Raw genomic sequence first — 17,819 nt, 5'->3', positions numbered from 1 at the left:
GTGCTGCTTCAGGATTTCCAAGTCTATCTTTGATGTGATGTTCCTTGCATTAATTGAGTGGTACTTGAGATGAATTTATCCTATTCTTCCAGCTTCACTTCAGACGGCTCTGAAGCTCTAAGCATTTGGCTGTCTCAAAAGCAGGCTAGAGATATAGACTGACCAATCTATGTTTGAGCATGACTGTAGAAAAGTGAGCATTTGACTCTATGGTTTAAATTTTACTGCCTTTGTGGTGGGTATGTTGGGACCCTACATGCCATTTTCCAGCAACCTTTGGTTCTTGGTGGGCTTTTGAAGCAGCCCCATAGCCAGGCATGCCCTGGTCCTTGAGCAGAGCCCTTGTTGGAGCCCTCTCTTTCACAATACATAGCCTGCTGCTTCTATAGGTGCAAATCTTGCCCCAGTAGAAGACTAATTCAAGAGATTAAAATAGCAAGATCATTTGCTACTAGCTGCCTTACCCTGAAAACAAAACACTTCTTAAAGTCTAGGCAATGAAGTTTTAAAGGCAGGATAGTCCAGCTTCCTTATAGATAACTGATTTTCTGAAACTTCTCAGTTAAATTAACACTGATTTTTTTTTTCCCTTTGGGCCACTACCTTTTACAAAAGTCCTACCATAAGGTTTTGTGGAAAAATGTAAAAAAATTTCACACATTAGGTATACTTTGTTACGAAACCAAACTAACCAGCTCAACAATTTTTTTCTCACTTGACCACCACTTAAATGAAAGAAAACTTCTCACATGAGAGGGAAGTTCTTCTTTCTTGGAAACCTTGACCTTGCTGCCAGTAAATATGGAGATATCGTTTAGAAAACGTCACAGATGATTGTGGTCAAATTTGTTGAAAGTGGAGCAAGATGTATAAAAAAGCGCAGCAACAATACTGATCAGCCAGCACACGAGCAATAGGTTATCTACATGAGCATCTCAGTGCAGAAGCTGCTTTGAGGGTTAACAAAATTAGGTTAACCTCTGTCGTCTAACCAGTCTTGCTGTATCACATAACGCTGCTGTGACTGTAGAGGCACGAAGATTTGGGAGCGAAGATGAAAGTATATTCTATTTTCAGATCTGGGCATTTTTTAGTTCTACTTTGTCTTTTCACTGTGGAAGGCAAAAAGTCACCTACAGGAAAGCATACCTGCCGAAAAGGACTCCTCTCCCAAGTGACAGAGAACCTCTATATCAAGGCAACTAGTTTAAAATCATCTGTTCCTGTAAGTTGATCCCACTAGATGAAGTTTATTTATTTATGGATGCTTCTTTGGCAGCTTCATTATTGACCACCTGGAAACTTTAATAAGCTGAATAATCTCTGTGGTCTTGAGAGACAGGGAAATGCTACTCCTTTCATAACGATGGAAAAAAAGAAGACGCATAGAGAGGTGGAATGATTTCGCCAAGGTCATGGAAGAAGTTTGTAGCTAGGCTGGGATTGGAGCATAGATTTGTTGAGTCCTCATTCTACATCTGAATAAGATTATCATTTTTATAATTATTGCTACTACAACACCCAAAGAACCTTGGTATGAAACACTACTGCAGAATGAAGTTTTGTACCAACTAGACAAAGCCCTCTTTTCCTTCCTCTGCTTAGATTAATTAATACTAGCACACTGTATTTTACAGAAGGATCTCATCAAGAACACAAGACTTCTAAAAAAGACAACAAAAGTGATGTTTATGGTAAGATTTATACAACTGTTTTTCCATTTTCTTGCTTTATTTTCCTTTGGGTTGTAGAGATAAGACTGTGGGATAAAAAGGAATGACAGCTAACACGTAAGTCAGCTGTGTTTAATTGGGAAGGACATTGTATTTATGAGAGCCATACACTTAATGAAACCCTTCACTTAGAGGAAGAATGTTATCTCTACCCCCCAAGAAAGTGATTTTCCTATGGGACATGAAGGGGATATGAGTGTGATATGGGGAGAAAGAAGAGGATGTGGAAAGCCTAGCTGTAGGCACTTGTCTCTTGGTGGTTGCAGCGGTAATCTCCTTGGAGAGTTGGGGTGAGGGTGTTTGCCGCACTGGGGAGGCGTGTTTGTGGTAGCTCTTGCTCCTCCTGTGAATGCTTTACTGTGTGTGGTCCTTCCCAGCAATGCTTTTCAGGCACTAGCTTATTTACATGAGGGCCAGAGCCAAAGCCACCATCCCAGCAGCTGAGAAACCTTCTGCTGAGGGTGCGCAGAACTGCAGATGGCCCAGGAATGCTACAGAGCACCCAGGACACCCAAGCACCCAAGAGCTGCTTTGGGTTTTGAACTCTGCAGATGTTCTAGAAGAGGGAGTTCAGAGTACCCCCTAAAGGTTTGGCATGTAAAATACTGATTTGGGGGATCTATTTACAGGTATGTGAGCTCACAAGTGTGTGAGTTATTTTAGCATCCTTTATGCAGGGATCTAGTCAGCAGGGCCAATTGAGTCATTTTATCCTTAAGCAGAGACCTATTGGCCTTTGAACTCCCCTGGATCTCACTGATCACCTTGGGAGTGAATGCTCCTCACTTGCCAGTGGGACGTTCATGTGGACACCTCATTTTGGCGGCTTAATCTGTAGCTGCCTTCCCCTCCTGGTGGTAATTTTCTACCCTATACTTGGTTCAGTTGCCTAAAAATGGGCATATAGCCATTTGAAATACCTTTGGTTGTCCAAGAGATCCTACGGTTCAGTAAGGTATTACATAGCATGTACAAGATGACTGATCTCTTCTGGAGCAACAGCTGGGGGATGGTCAGGATTCCTTACAGCACTTTAAATGGCATGGGACACTGGTGTGGAGGAATCAGACAATGGCACCTACAATTTGGCCAAGATGATCTGGCTTAACTCCCCAATTCAACTTCCATTTATTCCTTGTGAATTAGTTAAACTTGTTGCTGTCACTTCTTTTCATGGCTAGTCTTAACAATACTCCTTTCTGTGCCAGTGCAACGTCTTCTTGCCTTACCTTCAGAAAACACAGGGATATGCTGAGCTGAATATTAAAGTTCATGAAAATATTTCTATTGATTATATGCTTTCTAACTATATGTATTTTTACAAGGCGAAAATTTTAGGTCATACGTGACTTGTAAGGTTTTCATTTGGTAGCTCCTTACCTGCTTTGTTTTCAGACAAATTGCAGTGTTCGAGACCAGGTCCTCTCATTCTACGTGAAAAATGTTTTCAGTCATCTTGAAGTGGAAAGTGAAAAGTTGTACGTTATTAGCGCCTTCCAGGTCCTGCAAGAGAACATGAATGCATGTGTGAGTATATTTGTGAGAGCTAAACTACCTCTGTTCATCTGAGAGGCTAAGAAAGGGCAAGATCACACTTTTTTAGCAAGTAGAAAAGGTGATTTGTAGTCATGGTGTGCCCTACATCGCAGAGGACCCAGCTTCCCGAGGGCTTCCCCCTGAGCCTGGGGAAGTTTCACACCACTCATTTCCTCTCAGAGTGAGTGCAGGGGGCAGGCGAGGTGGTGGAGGTGCTATGGAGACAACCCACTTCCCCACTGGTGCTTCTGGTGATGTCGCCTCGTACTGCCCTTCAGCACCAAAGCTGCAAAGACGCAGAGTAAACAGAGAAATGTGGCTCTTTGTTTCCACAGCATTAACTCTGGTCATACTTTCCTTCTTCAGCAGCATACCCAGTGGACTTGGGTACCTTTACTCACATGTCATCTCTGCTCCACCATACTCTGGAAAGAGCTGGTGGTGTCTCCTGAGCAAGCAGTGACATGCAGTAATACAGGCTTGGGGAAGAGTGGCTGGAAAGTTGCCTGGCAGAAAAGGCCCTGGGGGTGCTGCTCATCAACCAGCAGAACATGAGCCAGCCGTGTGCCCAGGTGGCCAAGAGGGCCAGCAGCACCCTGGCCTACATCAGAAACAGTGTGGCCAGCAGCTCTAGGGAAGTGATTATCCCTCTGTTCTTGGCACTAGTGAGAGCACACCTTGAGTACTGTGTCCAGTTTTGGGCCCCTCACTGCAAGGATGCTGACTTGCTCGAGTGTGTCCAGAGAAGAGCTACAAAGCTGGTGAACGGAGCAGAAAACAAGACATATGAGGAGTGGCTGAGGTAACTGGGCTGTGTAGTCTGGAGAAAGGGAGGCTGAAAGGAGATCTCATCTCTTTCTGTACCTACCTGAAAGGAGGTTTCAGCAAGGAGGGTGTCAGTCTCTTTTCTTAGGTAACAAGCGATAGGATGCAAGGCAATGTCCTCAAGTTGTGCCACAGGTTTAAATTAGATATCATGAAGAATTTCTTCATGGAAAGTGTGGTTAGGCATTGGAACAGGCTACCCAGGAAGGTGGTGGAGTTGCTGTTCCTGGAGGTATCAGAGACATATGGGTGCAGTGCTTAGGGACATGGTTTAGTGGTGGATGTGTAGTGTGAGGTGGATGGTTGGACTTGATGATCTCAAAGGTCTTTTCCAACCTAAATGGTTCCTATGATTTTGTGATTCTATGAAGTGGAATAAACCACAAGGGAGCAGTTTCCGTATGTCAGTTATACCTGTAAGTCAAAGCAGTTGCCCACTGGCAACATGTCCCTACAGTGGATCCAGGTGTTCCAGGGAAGAGGTGCTTCTACCAACAACATGTCATCATCCCACCCTGCAAATGACACCAGGACAGCAGTTAAAGCACACATTTGCCAATGAAAATATACACATAGATTACTGGGTGATGCTAACATGACAGTGTCACTTGTGGGTCATTTCTCTTCCCAGACTTGTCACTTACATGTGAGCTTGCTGAACCCCCTGTGAGGTCTTACCACCTGGCTCTTCTTTTTTAAGAGTAAATGAATAAAGACAGGGTGTGCCTTAAAGCTTTTTGACCTGTGGATAATTTTTTTTTCTCCACAAAACCTGTAGTCCTCACAAATCACAGTGTCACAAAATCTCAAGTGTGACTTGGGGTTTAATATAACCATGAATGGCCAGGTAAATGTCTATGGTAATTTCAAAAAGTGAAGGCAGGGTGAGAAGTCAATGAAATGTTGTTAAGTTATACCTTTGTCTGTTCTTAACTGTGTGGTGGCATATAAGAAAGGAACGTTGGTTCTACATGCACACAAATATTTGCTATTCAAAACTAAGCATCTTCAGACATCTCCTTGCAGTGCTGAATTACAAAACACAACCAAAATATTTGTAAAATATAAAAATATTCAGACCCCAATGGGAGAAAACTCCACCAGTTCTCAGGTTCTGCATTTAAACCATGCTACATCGTTGCAATTTACGGTCATTATTCACAGCATTCCACACCCTGTTTTAATTATCTGTGTCTGTCAAAATTTCAGGTATTGTATATTAAAATATCATTGAAGGAGATTCCATTCTTGTCTGGAATAGAATTTACGCCCCATACAAGTGCCAGTACACGCAGAGAAGTTCAGATTATCAGCTGTGACTCAACTCAGAACATTAGTTATTCTGATATACCATCAGTGACTGGAGCTACTATCATAGAATCATGTATAGTAATGCATTTATAAAATACAGTAATATATATATACACAATATATACAGTAATATATATAGTAATACATTTGCTTCTAGTGCTGTATGGAGACAAAATTCAGTGCATTTCTCAAAGCTCCTATATTCTTCTTCATAATTAGTGTCTGTGTTTTATCCAACACAAATCTAAATATTACGATTTAAATTTCCAGATCTTAAAATATACTGGTAGGAAGGAAAAGACTTCCTGTTATAGTAGAAAAACAATAGCTCTTTCTGAAATGATGACTTGTCATGATTTTCTAGGAGACATCTCATTTCTGGAAACTAACAATTTTTAAATAATTTTTATTAATTCAAAGCCAACAATAGAAATCATATGAAAGAATAATAGAAACTGTGATCAGAATGAAAGTAATGAATCTTCTGCTAAAACACAGTTTGGGATTTCTCCACCATATTATCCCCCAATAAATTAGCAATCTCATTCATCCATTTACATAAGATCTTTAATTTTTATTATCTGGTTGTATTATAAGATGTTTATCAGAAGGGATTTCCACCATGGCAACATACTTCCATAAGGCATTCATCCTCTTTCAAGGGTCGAGTTCTTTATACAATTGAGGGAAAGAGTGACACCTTTGTATACATACCCACCCTATATTCTTTCATGAACTCTGGCTCTAATTCAGGCAGCTACAGAGCCAAGTTAAATAGCCATGCTATTTAAAAATCTTAACATTTGTTTCCAAACCACTACTGAAGATTTTCTACTACCTTATCATCATGATTTTAATGTTGCTAGTTCTTGGTGGTTTTTTTGTTTGTTTGTTTGATTGTTTTCCAAAGAAACATTAACATTTTCCAATAACTTAAGAGCCTGAGTCCTGTTTTTTTAAAAATACATAGGTACCAAAATCTCTAAATCCCTTTTCTGCAGTGAAATCAAGGTCTTTCATTTAGAATATGATTGCATGGTAAAGGGAATATACATTCCTTCTTGGAAACTGGGAACATCCATCTGCAGCACCACTGCCCTCAACAAAAAGTGCATTTACTTGCTCATGTGCCCTATTGGGATGACAACAGTGTTGAGAACAGCATCAAGCTGCTTCTGAACTGCTTATGATGTTCCTACATAAATAGGAGGTTGCGGAACTTTTTTTTTCTTGCATTTGAACGGAGTGCAGGAAGGCAATATATTCACTGCAGGATTTTTAATCATTACAGGCAGAGCTTGTAGGTCTTTAGCAGAGATTGCAGCATAGCTTGAAATAAGCGAACTTGCTTGCTTGCTTATTTGTTCATTTGCTCTGTATGCAAGAAGAGAAGAGTTTGTAATGCATATTAACACTTGGGGCAGTTTTACCACTGAATCAGTGGTCAGTTCTGCTACCAATTTACTTCTAGGGAAATCTGCATCATGCAGATGTACCTTAAAAAAAGCCCCAGATCATGAAGATCCGACCTAGTTAGAAGATTATTTAAGGTTTATAAATTTGAGTTGCTTTTATACACATTTTCATGTAAATAAAACATGCACAAAAGGTAACTTGAAAAGAAAATGTTTGTGTTCCTTTTTAAAAAGTCTCTCTGAGGTAGAAAGATGGACTCATTGTCCATTTCAGTAGTGACCTCTCTTCATATGAGTTCAAGATTTTTGACTTTTTCCTTTTCCAAGACATTGTCCTTTTTTCATAAATTGGAAAATACCAGATTTTTCCACTTTTTCCCTAAAAGAAAGATTCTTTTTCTTGTAAAGCACAGGGAGATGGGGAGTCAGGAAGCCATGTTGAAGGTGCTGCTCAGAAAGTTTAGCCAGACTTCTCTAAAAAAAACAACTAAAAGAGTTGTGATGAGTGAGGACTTACATGTGAGCATGCAGAGCGAGCAGGCAGTGGTGCACAGTGGGTGGAGCTCCCCAGGGTGGTGGCTGCCAGGCCTGGGGACCCCCTGTTGGCAGTGCCTCCAGGCTGGAAATTCAAGTTAAATGACCTGAACCTTAGAGATAGGCCACACTGTACAAAAGTTGTAACTGCCACTGATGTAAAGAGCCCTGAGATCAATAGAAAGAGTGTAATATGAAGATGTGGTGATACCCACATTACAGTTTTTGTGGTGTGGACTCAATTTTCCAGTAAGCACACAAGTAAAATGACACAAGTGTAGTAGCAGGAGATGCTGAGATGATGCTGATTTCACACGTTTTACAAGCAGTCCAATGGTGCCACACTGTGGGTTTGATTCTTCCTCACTGCTATGTCTTTCCATCAGCATCTTTGGTGCAACAAGCTCTTTTGGTTTCTTCTCTTCCCTTCAGCTTCCATGTGCTCCATCCACAAGGTTAACTCCAGCTGTCAAAAATATAAAGACAACATTTCTTAAGGTAAGACAAGGAGGTGTTGGCTCCCACCTGCGCTGCTTAAATGTTGTGGGTGGTTTTTTTTCTAATGTCTTTATCTTCTTGACAGCTTGGAGAGAAGGGAATCTACAAGGCCATCAGTGAGCTGGATATTCTCCTTCCCTGGATTCAGGCCTACATACAAACCATCTTATGAGGAACGAGGAGGTGACTGACAACATGCCACCTCTGTGCTAAGAACGGATCCTTACCCAAAAGGCCTGAAAATCAACCAAGAGCTGGATGTACAACTGGCCTGGCAGCAGCTCTGTCACACTGGAAGAGAGCCTCTATAATGCAGAGGCATAAAGATGGATTTTCAGAAGCTTTCAAGGTTGGCCTGGCATAGCAGCTACACCTGCTCTCAATTGCAAGAGCAGCCCCTGGAGCGTTTACAGCATGATGCACTTTGTGTCCTACCTGCCTGCTAGCTGCAGACAGCCCCCGGGCACACTGTACGAGCCTAACTTGAAGTCTGCTCCCACACGGATCAGACAAAATGTCCTGTGAGCACTGGGCATGATCCAGCCAGGCCTTGTGCCACCCCTGTGTAATTACGAGTCAAAGCAACATGAAGCACTTCTGAAAATCCTTCCCCTAAGCTATACTTCTTTTTTGTTTGTTTGTTTGTTTGCTATAGATATGTAACTATACAGAAGCCATTCTATATATCAATAAGAAAATGAAGTATATGCTGCTTATTGTTATTATTAATTTAAGTTAATAATTGATACCTAATAAATATGCTCCAATTAATGACAAAACTTTGGTGTGTGACTCATGCATGACCTTCAGATGTCACATGTTCTGTCTGAGATTACACAATGCAGAAAACACAACAAATGGATCGTCATTGATTGGGATTGCAAGATGGTGTGAGTGGGATTTATAGGAAGTTGTTACTCAGTGATGGTAATTGTTTCCGAAAGATCTTTCATATAGTACAGAATGAAGATAGAGTTCTGGTTTTCCCACATTTGCAAAGACTTACCAGAAGAAACTATCTAGGTAGTGAAAGTATTCCTAATTTATGTTTGAACTTCCATGAGGGTGAAATTCTGCAGAATTTCAGATCTCATAGTGACTGTTATGTCAGAGCATTAAACACATTAGTGTGCTGATACAGAAGAATGCAAGACAGTCATTCCTCTGTGCTGTGGCCTTCTGCAGCCCAGGGGTAGTGGTGGTTGGTCTCTGTCAGGTGATGTTTTTTGCTCTAGGATCTGACTACATGTGCTCTCTGAACAGGCTCAGGTCAATGCACCTTCGTTTTTATTCAGGGACCACTCAGAAGGTCTCTGGGGATCCTGCAGAGGTGATAGCTGGAGCAGTAGTAGGCAGGGTGGCTACCTGTTCTGAAGTTGTGAAAGGGCCAGTGGGCTGCTATCTTCATCCAGGCGAGTTGTTTGTAGCTGGTGAGAACTGAGGAGAGAGAAGAGCATCACCTCTTCTTTAAGCTTGTGAATCACTTCCCAGCATTGTGGAGGTGAGAAAGCATGGCTGAATCTAGCTAGTGATCAGCATCTGTGGGGATCAGAGCTACGTGCTAGCCCATACTTCAGCAACTCCTTACAACCCCACCTCCCCTCTCCCTTCTCGCAAAGCGTATCTGCCTTGGTCTTTTGTATGGCTCAGAGATCTGCAGCATGGGTAGCTTTCTCTTCCAGCTCCTTCCACAACTTTGCAACACACTGCATCAGCACTGATCACTTGTGGCAAAAACCAAAGAAAGGAAATATTAAACTGCAATGTGCAAGTTACTCAGTTACTCATTAATACCCTATACTTTTTTTTTTTTTAAAAAAAAAAAGGACACCATTATTATGGGAACATGCCAAAGCATTTAGCAAATCCCAGCAGCACCAGCTTCTGATGGCAACACAGTACTTTTAAATGTTGTTTTTAATAACAAATCATTTCAGACAGGTACAAGCACTGATATTCAATGAGAACACAATGCAATTGCTTTGTACTTAAATTTCATATGAAGAGTCATGCAATGAAGACATGATGAGCCTTTCAGCACAAGCAATGAACTGTCATGACATTGGTTTTATAGCTTTACATTCTAGCAATTAACATCAAGCAAGTGTATTCATTACACGTTGAAATATAGGACATTTTTCTGTTATACTGGATGCTCTTGGGGAATACCACTGACTGACTAAAGTTCTGGGACAGCAATAAAAGCAAGCACTTTGTGTGCTTTGTGTATTCCAGAGTTCACCTGTCAGTGCCATGACTCTGACACACACATCTCTTGCAGGGGCCTGTTGATGCCCCTTTGTTGACTTCAGCCATCACATATTATCCATCCTCGTCCAGAGAACCTGACTTGTTAACAATTTAGGGTTAACACTTAGGGTAAACACTGAAGATGCTGTGGTCTAACGTTGACGTAAAGAAATGTTCGTGCATGGTAATTTCTGTTTGCTGACCATTTTCCTCTTTTACCATGATCTCACATGATTGCATGTATCCCACAGGTTCTGTAAAAAGAAAGGATGACTTGAAGCATTCTAAAAGGAGGAGAAAATCCAACAGTCTCCACTATGGATAATTCTCAGGTAAATTCAAATTCTTGTTACACTTCCAAAGACAGAAAACCAGTTATACAGATGAAATAATATGATACAAGAAGAAAACAAAGGCACCTCTCACATAACTAGTCAGGTGGTGATTGACAGATCCTCCCTGTTGAGCAACTCTTTTTTGACCTGTATCATTTTCACACCATCTTTAATCTCCAGCTTCATCAGCAACTGAAGTTGCAGGGCACACAGGAGGAAAAGAGAAGTGTGAGAATATTTTGTAAGACAAATTCAGTTGCGAACTCCTATAAAAGCTAATGAAACAGTAAATAACTTGCTGAAATAATTCTCAAACAAACAAACACATCAAAAAACATCCAATCAGTGAAGAATATATTATTTGCTAAAATTTTTCCTAACAGCCTGGCACAATAAATTTAAACCTGTTCCTCACGATGGATAACAGATATGCCTGACAAAAACTTTTCTCGTGAATGTAACTTTCATACTCTGGGAGACAGCAAACCTAATACTCCATCCTACACTATGATTTTAAATTTGACAGGTACTTGTCAATCCAGAACACATATGAAATTACATAAAAGGAGGAGGTGAGGCCAGGAAAGCTTCCTTCTGCCCCTCCCATCCCTTGAGAAGGGTCAGAGACTGCTTTATCCAGCTGCTCCAGAGGAATACCAGCTCCACCTGAACACTTAGTGTATTTAATCATGAGACTGAGATTTAATCCTTTGTTGTATGCTAGTATTATGATATGTCCTGTTATGTCATATTCCATTATTTATTATTTTATTACTAGAGGGGGTTGCAGAATACAGCACACTAGGTTTTGTTGCAGTACCTTACCAGGCCGCTATATTTGGTTACCGTATTTTATTTCAGCATATTATAGTATAAAACAAACAAACTGAACAAAAGCACTTCTGGCTCAGTGGAATCACTTTCAAATTATTTACATCTTAATTATTTTCCTTTTTTTTTTTTTTTTTCTAATTTAATATATGTATATATATAGTAAGACAGTTAAGAGGTTCAAAGGCTGAAATGCAGTCCTAAGTCTCCCTTTTAGATTTCATGAAGCTGTTTGTTGTGACATATTCAGGGAAAAGGAGCAGGAAAAGCTGTCACAGCTCTTTAATTAACAGGAAGCTGCAGAGACAGAGCAGGGAAGGTCTCAAAACCCCACCACCCTGAAGGGCAGCATCCACACACAGCTGGAGCAGGAGCCTGGATGTTCTCCCATGGTGTGAGTGAGCTGGGCAGTGGGAGGACATGAGGGAAGGGAAGCGGCTGGAAATGCTCTAGGACCTGTTGGCAGCCTGGAGCAGGTTTGTTGGATGCTTGCCTGGCTCAGTGCATGGTGGAAAGCCTCACCTGCCATGGGATGGCCACTGCAGAAGAGCTGGCTCCAGGGCAGGAATGGGCCTGGTGTATGGAATAGAAAACTGACCATGAGCATGGCCTCCATCAGATGTCCCAGGGGCTCCCAGGGATGCAGGAGCAGGAGTAGCTGCTGCTTCTCTGTCATAGAAGACAGCAACTGATGCCTGCAATCAGAAAAGCCTCCACATTTAATTCAGAGAATCCATGAGCAACATTTTTGAGTGACTTCTGTGATTTTTTTCTTGTGGAAATTTTCCTGAGCTACCACATGCAGTCTTGCTTTTTCTCCCCTCATGGACGTTCAGAGTTGAAAATTAAAAACTGCGGAAGATGTCTGCAATGACTGCATGTGGATTATTTGTGTTTTTCACTGTGACAAGAGGTGAAGATGGACATGAGCTTTGTGCTGAAAAGGAGTTCCTAGAACAAAAAACCAGCAGCTTTTCAAAATTACTGAAGTGGCTTAAAACAGCTTCTCAAAATAATCTTTGCTGCTTTGTTTTTTGAAGGGATGTAGCCATACAGAGATGGCACAGAAAGAAACAGACACAGTTTGAAAAAGGCCTAAACAGATCAGATGATAGCTAATTTTATATATTCCAGCTGAATTTAAGTAATTTGTCTAAATATATGTCAACCCACAAGTGGCACCTTCTTCAGTGATTTGGACACTGCCTCACGGTGGTGGAGTGAGGAAGGGCAAACCCAGCCTCAATGCTGTGCCGTCACAGGTTAGCTCCGACTACGGGCGGGAGACCTCCAAAACGAGAGGATTTGGGCATCAAGACTCAACCCTGCTGCCTCCATCCATCTGATGAGAAAATCAGGTTATCTCATGGCATAAAGCCTCGGGACTTGGGGGTTCTCACCCTCATCTTCCGTATGGTTTAGGACACTGCAGAATCTTGGTTGCCTTGTCTATAAAATGAGAGCACCTCTGGGTGTTGTGCATGTATTCATACACTAATGCAAATCACATTTTCAAAGCAATTAATTACTCATGAATGAAAGGTAAATTATGGGGCCTGTAAAATAAAGGCTTTTGTTTAATAGAGAATTGTTCCAGTAAACAGCAGATAACATATGCAAGCCACTTAACAACAGATTTTGTGTGTGGTATCCACACAAAAACATAGCAAAATAATTAGTATTATATATATTTAACCATCAATTTGAAGTAATAAGCTTGGACAAAATGCCTATTGCCTTTTAACCTTGAAAAAGTAAAGAAAATCTTTTTCATTCTTCAAATGAAACTCTAGGTGTCACTCTTAGAAAACAAGATTCATGTTGGTCCCAGTTTACTTTTGACTCTTCAGTTAATGGAGAAAGTGTTAGATCACGTTTCGTAAGTAGTTTCCTTGAATGTAAAACTGAGATAGATAAACAGTTGGATTCAAAGATTATTATATTTTTTAATTAAATTGCAACAATTTTAGAATTAAAAGTGCAGGGGAAGAAAGATGGGCATCTAAGCAAAAACTAGGTTTATAAATCAGATATTAATTTAGTCCCTGAATTTGTTACAGTCTTCTTATGTGACCTTAGGCAAGTCACTTCATTCAAGCACCGTTCTCATGCGGCAAATGGAAAAAATGTCTATCAATTATTTGCATACATTAGTTTTTCTTTGTTTTGTGCACAGGAATCAGCAGAAGGAAATTAACTTATGTAGTGTTAGTTGGCAACACTGTTTAGCACGGCTTGTCTTATCACAGTGTTTTGGTCTCTTTGGAGTAATGACTGTTATTACAGGGAAAAGGGTATTTTGTGACTGTTACTGTAAAAGTAAGAATGAAAAATGTGTGGCTGTGCAATAAAATTGTCGCTACCTTGTAACTTCTTGAAAAACACTGATCTAGTGGAAAGTGGCAGCTGTACGTATAGTTTTGGCGTTATGTAAATAATACAGCAACAGTCAGCAAAGACAACAATTTCCATCAAAGGTAAGACAAAGTACAAAATTTATCTATTTCCTCAGGCTTTTTTCTCTAAAGTGCAAAATCATCAGAACAGAGACCATCTCTTAATAAGCAATTTCTACTATAGCCAGAACCATATACTGCAAATTCCTGATCTCAGCTGGAGTCCTGAGGTGGTATTATAAAGTAGTCCTTAGCAGACGCTGTGATGGTTTCCTTTAGACAGCATTAGAAGGAAGGTAATTTTTCCTGAAACACGGGAATAAGAATACGATTTGGATGGCAGTGTAACTTGTGTTGGATTTGGCCACTGTTTCTCCATGCCCACAACATACACCAACATCCAAGATAGCCTCTTCACTGCAAAGATGTGTGGCCAGATGTGAAATGTATGGAGTTGTGGTCTCATGTTTGGCAAGACGCTTCCCGAAACAGCCTCCTGCAGGCACTGTGCCCAGGTACCGCTCGTGTCATCTTCCCTGTCAGCACCTATGTGGCCGCGAACAGAAAGGATGTCTGTGCAGGCAGCGCTGTTACTGGAAGGGAAAGATTACGCCAGAGTTCACCCAACATGATATGGTCACTTTGCAGTTTTTTCCCATGTCTACCCAAGCTTTTATTTATTGTAAGTAATGACTGCCACTGCAATATTCTCTTTTGGTAACTGACAGGAAATATTGAGCTTTCCATGAACACATCCAGAGAACAGTCTCACTTTAATTCAGATTTCACTTTAAAATCAGTATTTAGTTCAGTATCCCTATTCTATTGGCTCCAGTAGAAGAGGGATTAGGAAATGTAAATGCAGGCAATAGGTGTACAAGGAGCATTGTTAGATGGAAAAGGAAGGTAATGGAAATATAATACTGTTGAGTGAAGCTGTAGATGATCATGGAATAAAGACTTTGGTAACGTGTCAGGAGTAGGAGTAGGCTAAGCTGCAAAATATTTCAAATAATGCTTTTTTTCAGTCCCATGGGTGGGGTTGCAGCTCTGAAAGGCATCAGTTATCATAAAACCACAGCATCACACGGTAATTGAGGCTGGCAGGGGCCTCCAGAGGCCTGGTCCAACCTTCTGCTCATAGCAGGGTCAGCCAGGGGGTTGGATCAGGCTGTCTGGGACTTTACCCAGCTGGGTCTCAAAAACCTCTGTTAGGAGCTATAAAAGGCTGGCTTTTAAGGACTATTGCCTCATTTCTGACAGGATAAAGTGTTACAGAGATGCACGTAGCCACACTGTGAGCAGTGGGACTGTGCAGCCTCAGCGAAGCTCTTCTGTCACAAAACCATGCATGTCATACCTTGAAGCCCCCTAGTCTGCCCCGTCAAACCCATCTCTGTGTCCAGCTTTAACTACATCAAATACAGCCCCACAGTCACTGTTGTCCATCTGTGTCTTGAGAAGGTTAGTTGAAGGACAAGGGGCTTTATTTCCACAGTGGAAATAAATAAGAGAGATAAGAGAGATAAGAAGTCACAGATGTTTCTTTCTTAGTAAGATATCTTTGAAGAAGACTGTAGTCCCCTTACTAGAGATGCTGAGGCTTTTGCTTTTCATGCAAAATGAGCAGAGGGGTTTAGGCACAAGACCCAACCTTGGAGACTCTGCAGGCCAAGATGGCCATTCTTGGAGGGCAGGTTAGACACCAGTCAAAGGACCTTGACCTGCCCTCTGAGCAGGCTGGTGTCCACCCCAGTGACCTCCAGCCTGTTCCTGCCTTCTCTTTTTCTCACTCCCTGATATGTCTCACCCCCTCACCACAGCTTTTGTTGATTTTTTAGGAGATACATCATTTCCTGGGGTGAGAAACTTGCTTTCAGGCTCAGCAGAGGGTCAGTGAATCCCTTTTCTTAAGATTCAGCAATGTGGCACGGCAGTGGAAGAGCACATCATGATAAAATATTTAAGTAATAACAGCTATCTGATTACCGTTACCTGATTTTTGAATATTCAAAGATAAAAACCTATGAAAATCTAAATTTAACATGGCTTAATAAGAGAAGATATATAGAGGAAGAGGGCACCAGATGAAGCTGGCATGGGAGTGCAGAAGCGGAAGAGTGACACCGGGAGAGTACAGGAGCTCAGGGTGTTTGGTTCTCAGCTTTAGCCTCAGTCTGTTGCTGTATTTTGCAGACAGAATAATCTCTTTAAAGACAGCGGGGAGTGGGGCTTCCAGCAGTCGAAGTTGCAGAGAAGATAATGAAATACTATTAGAGAGTATGTGTGAGGTTGTACATGGGTATTAATTTCATTACTGCTACAAAAACAGTGTCCAGAATAGTCTATAATCATGATGGTGTTGGGGACAGGTTCTGCAATTTTCAAATAGTTAGAAAGCGATGTAATCTTTTCTTATGAAAGCGATAAAATTAATTTCCATTAAATGAACCTGAGGGAATCTCCCTTGTAGGGATATATGTGCCATTTCCACAGTCCATTTTGATTCTGGAAATGCCTGTATTCACTTTGTGCTCTTTTACTTAACTCAGAAATGCATTCATCAATGGTGCTTCATTCTCTCCGAACCATACACAAAACTTGCTGATAGCTTTGGAGATAGATCATGTAGTTGGACTGCTTCTTTCAAGCCTGGGATCCAGCACGTGTTGCCTGCTTCAACCTTGGAGCCCAACACTGAGTGGACTCCTGCAGCTGGCCATGCAGGCAGGAGGTTCACCATGTCTCCTGATCTGCCAGAACCTGAGCTGACCAAACTGAACACTACTGACAACTCATCTGGAGATGATGCAGCTGACTTCTGAGCACCTGCTGGGCCAGTGGCAGCTGGGTACAAAAATTTTGTTTCCCTTTAAGGGTTATGCAAATTTGGCTTTGCTTTTCCACCAGCCTTTAGTCAATTATCACATTTCTATTCTCTCTAAGGTCTCAGAGACCTTTAGACGTATGACATAATACCACAGTTCTGGCCCGTTTGTGCGAATCACTTGTTACCATTAACCAATTGATGCTTGTCCTTCCAGTTTCCCCCTCCGCTGCTCGTTCAACTCATTTTGGTACTTTTATAGTGCAACCATGCTTTCAACCGAGCTGATGAGAAGGAAGTTACATTTGCTCGTTTCTGCTGAAGATTTGGTTAGTTGTTCGGTTAGTTAGAAGGGCTGCAGGGGGCTGATCCGTGCAGCTGAAGCTTGATAATCGGCAGAAACAAGCAAACAAAAACAGCTCTGCACCTTGGCTTCTTCAGGGACGTAACTTCCTTCTCATCAGCTCGGTTGAAAGCATGGTTGCACTATAAAAGTACCAAAATGAGTTGAACGAGCAGCGGAGGGAGAAACTGGAAGGACAAGCATCAATCAGTTAACTGGCATGGGTGCCCATCGTTAATTAAATATCATCAATTCCTTCCTGCTTTCTCCCTCCCCGCAAGAAAGAAGAGATGGTATGCGCCAGCCCTGAACGTTGTCCCTAACCACGAGCGAAGAACCCACTGACGTCTCCTAGACGAACTTGGTCATGTCAGTGTAGATGTTTTCTCTGTTCCTGTACCACAATCAGGGAATAACCAGTAGCACTTTCCAAGTGATGAAGAGAGCTCAACGAGATAAACCACAGGCGTGATAAATTAGTCACTTGATAAAGTATTTACAATCGAGACTCCTATATGTGAGGAAAAAATTTTTGTGAATGAGAAACCACACATTGTTAGTGGAAAAGGCAGCCTGTTTTTCTACCCGCAGCAGAGGAAAGAGCGCTTCACGTAAAACTCAGCACGATGGCTGGCAGACGTGAACTCCAAGCCGGCAGGCGGCCGTGGTGGTGGCTGGAGAAGAGCAGCCCACGTCAGCATTAAATTTAGAGTTTCTTGGGTTGGTACCCAGCATCACCCCTGCTGCCGGGATGTCCCCCATGTGAGGCGGGAGCTGCGGCGTGGATGGTGGTGGGGTCACCACCCCGCTTCTCAATTTCAGGCTATTTCTGGCTATCTGGGGCTCCTTTGCTGTTACCACTGGAATGGAAGAGGGTTTCTTGCTCAACAAAATATGTGGGGATTTTAGAAAAAAAAAAATCCCATTCCACTTGAGCAAAGCCAAGGGCATTCAAAGTTTGGAGACAAGTAAAGCGATTGCAAGG

At 41.7% G+C, this 17,819-nt stretch overlaps 1 protein-coding gene across 1 annotated transcript; it reads left to right on the top strand.

The window, feature by feature from the left end:
• Positions 1-1,054: 1,054 nt before the first annotated feature.
• IL26 (interleukin 26) lies at positions 1,055-8,024 on the top strand. The gene is made up of 5 exons (XM_050708263.1): positions 1,055-1,225; positions 1,638-1,694; positions 3,129-3,260; positions 7,787-7,852; positions 7,938-8,024. Exons 1-5 carry the CDS (start codon positions 1,055-1,057, stop codon positions 8,022-8,024), a joined length of 513 nt encoding a protein of 170 aa, XP_050564220.1.
• The last annotated feature ends 9,795 nt before the right edge of the window (positions 8,025-17,819 follow it).

The sequence above is a fragment of the Cygnus atratus genome, chromosome 1 (assembly GCF_013377495.2).
Source record: "Cygnus atratus isolate AKBS03 ecotype Queensland, Australia chromosome 1, CAtr_DNAZoo_HiC_assembly, whole genome shotgun sequence".
NCBI classification, from domain to species: Eukaryota; Metazoa; Chordata; class Aves; order Anseriformes; family Anatidae; genus Cygnus; species Cygnus atratus.
The sequence above is the reverse complement of the archived record's forward strand: the minus strand, read 5'-3'. Positions and strand labels throughout refer to the sequence as shown.

What these genes read in the sequence shown, in the direction of transcription:
- IL26 (XM_050708263.1), top strand. Translation starts at nt 1,055, where the DNA reads ATGAAAGTATATTCTATTTTCAGATCTGGGCATTTTTTAGTTCTACTT. An exon ending in GTTTAAAATCATCTGTTCCT is followed by an intron (nt 1,226 to 1,637) that starts GTAAGTTGATCC and finishes TGTATTTTACAG; the next exon opens with AAGGATCTCATCAAGAACAC. An exon ending in CAACAAAAGTGATGTTTATG is followed by an intron (nt 1,695 to 3,128) that starts GTAAGATTTATA and finishes CTTTGTTTTCAG; the next exon opens with ACAAATTGCAGTGTTCGAGA.